The 10,565-nt window shown below is 34.5% G+C and overlaps 1 protein-coding gene across 1 annotated transcript; it reads left to right on the top strand.

Moving 5' to 3' along the window:
• Positions 1-4,539: 4,539 nt before the first annotated feature.
• On the top strand, positions 4,540-10,293 carry LOC110813171 (heat shock 70 kDa protein 15-like). Its single transcript, XM_088219739.1, has 10 exons — positions 4,540-4,695; positions 5,446-6,679; positions 7,493-7,720; positions 7,802-7,897; positions 7,971-8,186; positions 8,484-8,678; positions 8,766-8,912; positions 9,017-9,166; positions 9,310-9,440; positions 9,652-10,293. The coding sequence occupies exons 2-10, from the start codon at positions 5,510-5,512 to the stop codon at positions 9,869-9,871; spliced, it is 2,553 nt and encodes an 850-aa protein (XP_088075865.1). The 5' UTR covers positions 4,540-4,695; positions 5,446-5,509; the 3' UTR covers positions 9,872-10,293.
• Positions 10,294-10,565: the final 272 nt, after the last annotated feature.

Below are 10,565 nucleotides of genomic sequence, written 5' to 3'. Positions count from 1 at the left end.
AAATTTCTAATACACCGTGAAATCAAATCCTTTCTATATTTATTTCATATTTCATTCTCTATTCCTATCTATATTTTTCACTGGCAATTTCACATTTATTTACATGACAAATTATAACGTCCTATTTTTTGTATTAATTAAACTATGTTGGTGATTTAAAATACTTCTCATCCTAAATTATCCAAATTTTCAGGTTAAATTATTATAATATCACAAATTAATTATTTCTCTTATCTTTTATTTTTCGAGCTGACTATTACACTTTCCATTTTATTATGTCAATTTATTTTAGATTATTTAAGATATATTTAGATTTATATTCCACTTCTTTAAAAAAACATTTTCAAACGGCCTGACATTGTCCTCTTATTGTTCAATTGATTTTCTAAAATTTTAAATTGTTTGTCGTACTCCAATCCGTTTATCTCTGTCGAATTTAAACCATCTGTCTTAATCCCATGTGGCTCGGTCAGAGTCATTATTTCCCACTCACCTTCTACGCTTTTACATAGCTGCTTGAGTGGCCGTTTCTTACTAGCTCTATAAAAGCTCGAAACCCATATTACGGATTTTGAGTATTTAACATAATTATAATAATATAGTGATACTTAAATTATTACTGCGCGAAAGAGTTTAAAATTTAAAATTGCATTCCTTCCATGTTAACTTATAATTCCCAAAACGATCTATTATAATGTCTTAAAACCTAAAACAAGAAAAACTATTACAAAACGATAATTAACCTCAATTCAAGTCTGGTGGGATGGAAATAAATAATATCCTAGCTATTTTTTCACTCTTCGGGATCCGAGTCTTAATCGTTTTGATATGAAATAGTTAATAAAAAAGGGGTGAGGTACACTAGTTTAATAAGAATATCAAAAATCTTATTACCGATACAGTAATCGAAAGATTGTAGAAAACCAAAAAACAATCAATAGAGCATACTTTTTTTTTGAAATCCAAATGCTATGTATTCCTTACCTGTTTTTACTAAAAACATTATTATTTCCTTTTTTTACTAACAATCTTTCAAATACATATATTAAGATACAATTAGAAATATAACTAAATCACAGTAACCATTCAATTCAATAAATATATAACCTTAGGTTCTTACCATTTTATCCAACTAGGGTTACTTACCATCTCCATTTTTATTTTACTATTTTTATTATTTCTACTACTGGTATCGTTGGGGGCTCATAGATCCCTCACTACACATGGGTATATAAACATTTCCTTTATAAATTATTGGTCATCTCCATACTCCGTCTAGTAATGGACGCAACAATCAAAAATTATCTCAATACCTCGTCTGGTATGAGCATAATTGTTTAACTCCCAACCCCTTCTGGTATAGGACTTCCCAACCTCGTACGACTGAAGCACCTACAGTAGGGTTCACCCTATGTACCAAGTCCATACACTCTTTTCTATGATACCTGTAGGCCTTTGATTCATGTTATTATTTTATGCATATATATATCACTGTTATTCAAGAAATCAATAGTCGTGAGATCGTATATTAAATTGGAAAAGAGCGTGTAATTCATGTTTTGGTACCCAATAAGGATAAAACTGTAAATAATAGTGAAACAAGGTGGCAAAATAGGATAAAATTTTCTATATAAATGATAAAATCAAATTAATAAAATAAGGTGAATACAGAATAGAATAAAATATAAGAATAAAGCGGGAAGGGATAAATTAGAACAAAATAACACAAAATAACAAAATGGAATAAAATAAATCACAATGATCCAAGATAAATGATTAATATGTTGATTCTATATTAATATAATGAAATAAGGATGAAAACAGAATAGATTAACAGAATGGAAATAAATAAATAAAATAGATAAATAAATAAAAATTGAAAGATAATAAAATAAAGAAAATGAAAACAAAAGTAAAAATACAAATGAAAATAGAGAATGACAAGTAAAAATAAAACTAATAACGGACAAAAAAATCAAATCGATTCACTAACTCCATCGGCAACCTCTAACTAATAATTGAATAATAAACAAACGGGCTTTGATTTAACCGTAACAAAGGAAATGTATTCTTACTTTGAATCAGAGGCCAAAATATTGTCTCTCTCAATTACGATTCGTGGCAACTCTCGACTCTCGAATTTTTCAGTTTTCTGGTGGAATTAAGAAGTATGTACTAAAATAATGTGAAAATACTTAAAAGGTGGTGAAAAAGGAGTGAGAAAAACTCACCAGGGCCGATTTGGGGTTTGGGAACAACGACGCAACTGAGCTCTGCTGCCTGGTTCTCCTTCTCTGATGTTTTTCTCCCTCGGTTACGTTGAATTCTAGTGGGATTACGGTCAAAATCAACTTAAAACGTGAAAGAGAAGTGTTTTACAGAGAAAAAAGGAAGAAAATCGGCCTTACCAGCGTTAATTAGGTCCTTGGCACGACAGCACACTGAGCTCTGCCATCTGGTTCTTCTTCCTTAATGTTCTTCTCCCTCGGTTTATAGCTTTTCTTGGATTAATCTACGTAAAAAATAGTTACAAACGGTCAAGAACGGAAAAATAGGAAGAATGGTAGAAAATCATGCTTACCAGCGTCAGTTTTGACTACTGGCAGGACAATGCCGTCATTCCTCCGGCGCTTGAAATCCCTCCAGCGCTCCCTAGTTCTTCTTCTTTGATTGGCTTGGCGGCTAGGGTTTGGGAGGCCGGTCAAAGAGAGGTTTAAATACCTCTTCCCATTCAATCTCAGTCATTCAATCGGGTTCATGTGGCGTAATGGGAACCGTCTTATCAGAGTCTATTAAGAAAAATATGGATTTCCCTTTGGTACATGATTTGGACCATCCGATCGTTAAGTCTTGTGGATTTGAGCCGTTGATCGCGTGACCGTTGGATCTATCACGTGGTTAATCAGGGCCGTTCGTTTAAATTTGGGCAGGATCATGATCAAGTCATTCTTACGAGTGGGAACAAGTTTAAACCGTTCGATCCCTCAGGCACGTGGATCGCCAGCATGGCTTCCTGCATGGAGATGCTTGCTAACACGGCTGTCACGTGGTGCATCTTAATTCGCCGTGCTACTACGTGGTCTTCCCACGTGGCCCGTTTCCTTTCAATTTATGAAGTGGCCCCACTTTTCCAAATTCTTTTCAAATAAGTTCCCTTTTAAATTTTAGACTGGTCTTAATTTTTGAAATTTGTTTCAAAATGGTCCAAAATGAAATTTTTTCTTCACTATTTTTGCATTTTCTTAATCAATAAAATTATTATTATTATTTAAGAAGAATTCGATTTCACTATTTCAAAGTTAATTATCTCGAGCCCAGGATGTTACAAGCTTACTTGGACATTTCACCTGTTAAAGTGTCAAAACTTTCAGAAATTATAAATTTTTTCTGATTTTAAAGATTTTCTTCATTATACTCCTTTTTAAATTACAAGTCTTCTCCAAATTTTTAATTTATTTCAATTTACCCTTATGCAAATTTTGTTTTATTTTTCTTAATATTTTGAGTTTTAAAATTATTTCCTAAGAAAATTTATATTTTTCTGGCTAAAATAAATTATCATTAAATTAATATTTTTTGAAACTTCAATTATTGGTGTTCTTCACGCATCACAGTTTGCAGTAAAAATTTAGAACTTTTCTTTTAAATTCTTACATGAAATCTATCTATATGTATATATATTATCTTAAATTTGACATTTAGTGTAAATTTTATTCTTAGGTCGTTATTTTAAGATCTTGTTAAAATTTTAGTTTAATTTAAATTTTTCAAAAAATATTCTAATATTCTTCCTAATTTTTTATTCTCCTTATGAAATTGTCTTGAGGGTCACGTGTGGGACATTACATTTCATGTCTAGAACAATCTAAGAAGATGCAATCATACTATGGTCTATAGTATGGTCAAACTTTAGTTGACTCAAACTCTCAATATGACTTCATATTGAGATTGCATATTTTTCATGCAAAAAAAAAGTATGGTTACTAAATACAAAAATATTGAACTTACCTTGCAAACAAATCTCTCAATAAGTTTGTACAAAGAGCAGTCAAACTCTAAAATTATATATTACATAATTTCATGTAGATTTTTTACCAAAAAATAAAGTATGATAATTCTTTCATATTTTTATTAAAAATTATTTTATTTTTATAAAACTTTTATTTGCTTAAAATAATATTCATATTAATTATTATATAAATACAATGTGAAAACCTAATAATAAAATTATCATATTTAAATATATGAAAACATTTTTTGTACGCATCATGTCAATAAAAGCACGTGGTGAGCTTCCAGTGGAATGAGCTCAAAAGGGCCCAAGCTAAATGGGCTAACAGAAACAGACCCAAATATTCGACGAGTTCAAATTTCCAAGAAGGTGTAGATCTTTCTAGAAGTTATTTCTGGACGACTCTGGTACCACTTCGAAACTATTTCTTTAAATAAATAATAACCAAATATTTAAATTTTAAATTAATTAATTAATTAATTAACTGAAAAAAAAAAAGAAAAAAGAAAATCCCACACAAACCCTGTGTGTATCTTCCCTTAATAAAGCAAGAAGAGCCCCACACCTCGTTTGTTCCTACGCTTTTGTTTAGTTTCGTTTCTCGCTACTACACCGCAAGCAAAGTTGATTTCCAGAGAAATTTCCAGAACTCACACTATTCTTTCTTTTTCTCTATCACCAAGGTACGATCGCAGACCATTTTCTCGCTGATGACTTCAACTTTCATGATAACCTACTTGTTTTTTTTTTCTCTTTGTCGTTCTTAGATCTGTTGGTTTCTTCATCTAGATTCAGCTTGTAGGTAATCCCTTTCTATTTCTGGGGTGGCGTTTTATGTATTTTTATGGATTTCAACTCGGACTGTGTTCTCTTTCTTCTATTGCTAGATTTAGCTGTCTTTTGGTGCATTCTTTGTTAGGTTGAAGATTTTTCAGGTGATTTTTCTTTTAAAAATTGATATATTGTTTATGATTTTGTTTATGTAGATTTGCTTCGTTTTACTAAGTTTTTAGTGCTTTTTAAATTTTTATTTTTTAGTAAGTATTGCTTAGATTTGATACTTCTATTGTTGAAAAGGATTGATTTTTTCATGGTAATGGAGTTCATCTGTTATTTAGTCTAGAATTGTGTCAAAGGATGTTCCACCTAGAGCGCTCATTTGTTCAATGTATGTTTTATTTGTTCTTTTTGTAGGTTGAGTCGTTTTTTCTTTATTTTCAACTTGCCTATCTTGATAGTTAGGCTGTTTACTTTTGAATGTGATGCGAGTCAGTGTCATGGTGCGGAATTAGTTATGCATGCGCGATTGAATGCACTATATCTGAGTTTTGATGTAAATGCTGATAAACGAAGCATCTCTTCCCTAAAATTGTTGTTAGTTGTAGTTCCCTTAAAGTGCTAAAGACTCTTATTTTGGGTTTTTTTTTTTGCAGGTTATTCTTTATTTATTTACAAGTTGACTGATTTAAGTAATAAATCGGTAATTCCTGAGCGAGAATGAGCGTTGTTGGATTTGATTTCGGGAATGAGAGCTGCATTGTTGCCGTTGCCAGGCAAAGAGGTATTGATGTTGTACTCAATGATGAGTCAAAGCGTGAGACTCCAGCCGTGGTATGTTTTGGTGATAAGCAGCGATTCATTGGGACAGCAGGAGCTGCTTCTACAATGATGAATCCTAAAAACTCAATTGCCCAAATGAAAAGGTTAATTGGTCGGCAGTTCTCTGATCCTGAGTTGCAGAGAGATCTTAAATCACTGCCCTTTGCTGTCACTGAAGGTCCTGATGGATATCCTTTGATTCATGCTCGGTATCTAGGGGAAATGAGGACATTCACACCAACTCAAGTTCTTGGAATGGTGTTGTCAAACCTGAAGAGCATAGCTGAGAAGAATCTGAATGCTGCAGTTGTGGATTGCTGCATTGGAATTCCTGTATATTTTACAGACCTTCAGAGAAGGGCTGTCCTAGATGCAGCAACAATTGCTGGCTTGCATCCACTGCGTCTGTTTCATGAAACTACGGCAACAGCATTAGCGTATGGTATTTATAAGACAGATTTGCCTGAAAATGACCAATTGAATGTCGCTTTCGTTGACATCGGGCATGCAAGCATGCAAGTATGCATTACTGGTTTTAAGAAAGGTCAGCTTAAAATACTGGGTCATTCTTTTGATCGGTCTTTGGGTGGTAGGGACTTCGATGAAGTTCTATTCCAACATTTTGCTGCCAAATTTAAAGATGAGTATAAGATTGATGTTTTCCAGAATGCCCGGGCTTGTCTCAGACTACGAGCTGCCTGTGAGAAGCTGAAGAAAGTTCTTAGTGCCAACCCTGAGGCACCTTTGAATATTGAATGCTTAATGGATGAGAAGGACGTCAGGGGTTTTATTAAGCGGGATGAGTTTGAGCAAATTAGTGTTCCAATTTTGGAACGTGTAAAGAGGCCATTGGAGAAGGCTCTTTCTGAAGCTGGGCTTACACTTGAGAATGTGCACATGGTCGAGGTTGTTGGCTCAGGCTCTCGTGTTCCTGCTATAATTAGGATTCTAACTGAATTCTTTGGTAAGGAACCCAGGCGGACTATGAATGCAAGTGAGTGTGTTGCTAGAGGTTGTGCTTTGCAATGTGCTATTCTAAGTCCAACATTTAAAGTAAGAGAGTTCCAGGTGAGAGTTTTACGATTTTCTAGTTGGTTTGTTTTTTGCTAAAACATTTATTTTGAGTTAATTGCATTCCCTACTAATATCATCTGTTTCTGTTGAGTGCATTTCTTTATAATTTGATGCTGTTAGTTATATTTTTTGTTTAATTATTTCAGTTGTTATCACTTTTTGTGGCTGCGTAGATTTTGATGATCATTTTTAAACTTCTTTTTAGTTGTATTTAGGTGAATATTTATCTTGGTTATCTGTTCCAGTGAATCATTTTGTTCCTTTTCTAATTCCTGTCGCACTGGCAGATGATTGTAATGTTGTTTGATCTTTTTCTTTTTCTGTTGGGTGGATAATAGAAATGAATGAGGTTTGCACAACTTTTTGGTTTTGAGTTTCAGGTTGTACCAAATATTCTTGATGGGCATTATGTGTTTTATGTCACTAGGGTTTGAAGCATTTATTTCCAAAATCCAAAACTTCAAGGAATTGGTGCATTTTGGAATTCGCATATAGACAGTTTTGATTGTCTCATTTTTAATTATGTGGTTTCATGATTGGCATAAGTTGCAGATTTGCAAGGGAAAAGCCATTATCATAAGACAAACAGCTTCTTGCTAATGTTATTCATAGATACCTGCTTTACATTTGTGTGGTATATTGTTTATTACTGTAGTCTGTTTTGGTTCTTTCTATTAGGTGCTTACTCATTTTGTGCTATCTTTCGCTCAAGACTTAAATTGCTATGTTGACCTTTGAACTTAACAAATCTGAGATATAGAATGGTTTTTGTTTAATTTCTGACAATTCCCATTACTTTGGGTGAAGGTTCATGATATCTTCCCATTTTCAATTGCTTTATCTTGGAAAGGTTCAGCTACAGATGCACAGAATGGAGCAGTGGAAAATCAACAGAGCACCATTGTCTTCCCTAAAGGAAATCCCTTACCTAGCATCAAGGCTCTAACATTTTATAGGTCTGGCACATTTTCTGTTGATGTGCAATACTCTGATGTTACTGAATTGCAGTTACCCGCAAAGATAAGCACATACACGGTAAGTAATAAGCTGGCAGATGCAAGTCTGGTTTTGATATTTAATTTACGACAGTTACATGATTTTGTATGTGCTTGGCAGATTGGTCCATTCCAATCAACAAAAGGTGAACGAGCAAAGCTGAAGGTGAAGGCTCGTCTCAGTTTGCATGGAATTGTGGCTATTGAGTCGGCAACGGTTAGTCACTTGAGCAAGCGATCTTTTTATGTTCAACATGAAACTTTTCTAACATTTTTGGTGATTGTTTCAGCTTTTGGAAGAAGATGTGGAAGTTCCAGTCACAAAAGAACATCCCAAAGAAGCCAGTAAGATGGATACTGATGAAGGTGCTACTGATGCTGCTCCTAGTTCTAATGAAACTGATGTAAACATGCAAGACGCCAAAGTAGCTGCTGACACACCAGGTTCTGAAAATGGTGTTCCCGAGTCTGGTGACAAGCCTGTGCAGATGGAGACTGATACAAAGGTAACTGGCTATTGACTGTTTGTGTTACATTTTTTTTAAATACTGTTTGTGTGTTACATTGAAGTAAGTGATAAGGCTCTCCCAAGAAACTGTGATAAGGTTCTCATTTGGATTTTATTCGGATCTCAGTATTGGGAAAATCATATAATGTTTTATTGGGAAAAAAGGAAAATTCCTTTTACTGCACTGTTATATGGTCTATGGAGATGACTGATTTATGGTGAAGTTGGTTCTTGACACTAGATTAAGCTTATGCTTGGATTTGGCATTTACAGTATTGATTTTGATGGCATGCAGGCTGAGGCCCCAAAGAAAAAGATAAAGAAAACAAATGTTCCAGTTGCTGAGCTGGTTTATGGTGGAATGTTGCCTGCAGATGTTCAAAAGGCAGTTGAAAAGGAGTTCGAAATGGCTTTGCAAGATAGAATCATGGAAGAGACCAAAGACAGAAAAAATGCTGTAGAGGCCTATGTGTATGACATGAGAAACAAAGTAGGATGCTGTCTACTTGTTTCTTACTCGATAAACTATAACCAAAACACATGGTTCTTGAGCTAATGAATTTTTTTGGCTTTCCAGCTTAATGACAAATACCAGGAATTCATTACTGATTCAGAGAGAGAAGGATTTATCGCCAAACTTCAGGAAGTTGAAGATTGGTTGTATGAAGATGGTGAGGATGAAACAAAAGGTGTTTACATTGCTAAGCTTGAGGAGCTCAAGAAGGTTTTGTTCATTGTCTATGCCTTACCTATTGCCTTAGAGAATAAACAATCAGGGCATCATTTCTTAATTGCATTCTAATAATACTTATGAATTAAATGTTGCAGCAAGGTGACCCAATTGAAGAACGGTACAAGGAGCATACTGAGAGAGGATCAGTGATTGATCAGCTTGTTTACTGTATTAATAGCTATAGAGAGGCGGCAATGTCAAATGATCCCAAATTTGACCACATTGATTTGTCTGAGAAGCAAAAGGTAATCTTCAGCTGTGCGCGCGCATATGATTTTAGATTATGCTTTTCTGGGAACTGTGAGATTAAAATTTTCCTTTTTTTTAATTTTTTTTTTCCCTAAAACTGACTACTGATATGAGATAAAAATTCTTTGAACACTGGAAGGTCTTGAATGAGTGTGTGGAAGCAGAGGCTTGGTTAAGAGAGAAGAAGCAACAGCAAGACTTACTTCCCAAGTATTCTTCTCCTGTTCTCTTGTCAGCTGATGTTAGAAGGAAAGCCGAATCAGTGGACAGGTACTCATTCTTTAACTGTTTAATTTTAAATACTGATGGAGCATCAGTAATGTGGGAGGAATATGTTCTCTTGAATTCGCAAAAAAATACCATACTCAGTAAGTAGCTAAGGAACTATTTCATATAATTCCTTGTTTTAAATTTAGGTAATCCCGGATATTTCTTATGGTTACATTTGCCAAAGATCTTAGATGGGGAATCTTTTCTATAGGTTCTGCAGGCCAATAATGACAAAGCCAAAACCAGCTAAACCGGCAACCCCTGAAACACCGGCAACCACACCACCTCAAGGTAATGAGCAGCAACAGCAGCAAGCTGGAGATGCAAATGTTGGAGGTAGCAACCAGGGAGCAACAGATGGAAGCGGGGGAGCACCAGCTGCTACAGAACCAATGGAGACAGACAAGTCAGAGACTCCTGGCACTGCATGATTTAATTGGTGGGTTGCTTTTTTTTTAATGATCCGTGAAGAGGCGAAAATGGTTCTTTGTATAAGAAGTATTTTTTCATATGATCCTTGGGCCAACTCGTGGATGTGCAACTTGAAAGGCTTTTCTGGTGTTTGTTCCAGTCTGGGCAGCCTTGTTTGTGTGGTGGCCACCAAACTTTATAATTGTTAGGAGAGTTGCTATAAAGATGTTATTTTTTCAATGGTTTTCTTTTTTTTTTTTTTTCCAAAAGAGAGTTAAAACTGCTAGGGTCTGTCTTCCAGATGCTCTGGTGGGCGGACCAAATTTACTGTTCAAGTGTTACAGTTTCCCTTTGTGATTTTTTAGGAATTGTTTCAGTTTATGAATACTTAATTTGAGTTTATGTCACTACTTAATATTAAAGTTTGTATTCTGTCTGTTCACCTTCGGGATCTGTCTCTTTTTCACTCTAACCTTTCACTCCCCTTCCCAATCTGTTAAAACTTTTGGGCATGTTGGTCGGAAAAGGGGTAAAGGACTAGAAAAACTTGAGGGTGTGTATGATTGTCAAATTACGTGGGCAAAGATAGTTGTATGCAAAATAGATAAACAATTATAGTTTAGGCTATGTATCTATATCGCCTCGTTTATTGGCTCTGTTAAACATGATCTATGATGATATTATATGCTTATGAATATTTTGAGAATATTGATG

Source organism: Carica papaya, chromosome 5, assembly GCF_054855325.1.
Source record: "Carica papaya isolate Zhongbai chromosome 5, ASM5485532v1, whole genome shotgun sequence".
In the NCBI taxonomy this organism is placed as follows: domain Eukaryota; kingdom Viridiplantae; phylum Streptophyta; class Magnoliopsida; order Brassicales; family Caricaceae; genus Carica; species Carica papaya.
The sequence above is the reverse complement of the archived record's forward strand: the minus strand, read 5'-3'. Positions and strand labels throughout refer to the sequence as shown.

Coding starts and splice junctions, on each gene's coding strand:
- LOC110813171 (XM_088219739.1), top strand. CDS start 5,510: ATGAGCGTTGTTGGATTTGATTTCGGGAATGAGAGCTGCATTGTTGCC. Junction 8,187..8,483: donor AGATGGAGACTGATACAAAG/GTAACTGGCTAT, acceptor GATGGCATGCAG/GCTGAGGCCCCAAAGAAAAA. Junction 8,913..9,016: donor AGCTTGAGGAGCTCAAGAAG/GTTTTGTTCATT, acceptor TAAATGTTGCAG/CAAGGTGACCCAATTGAAGA.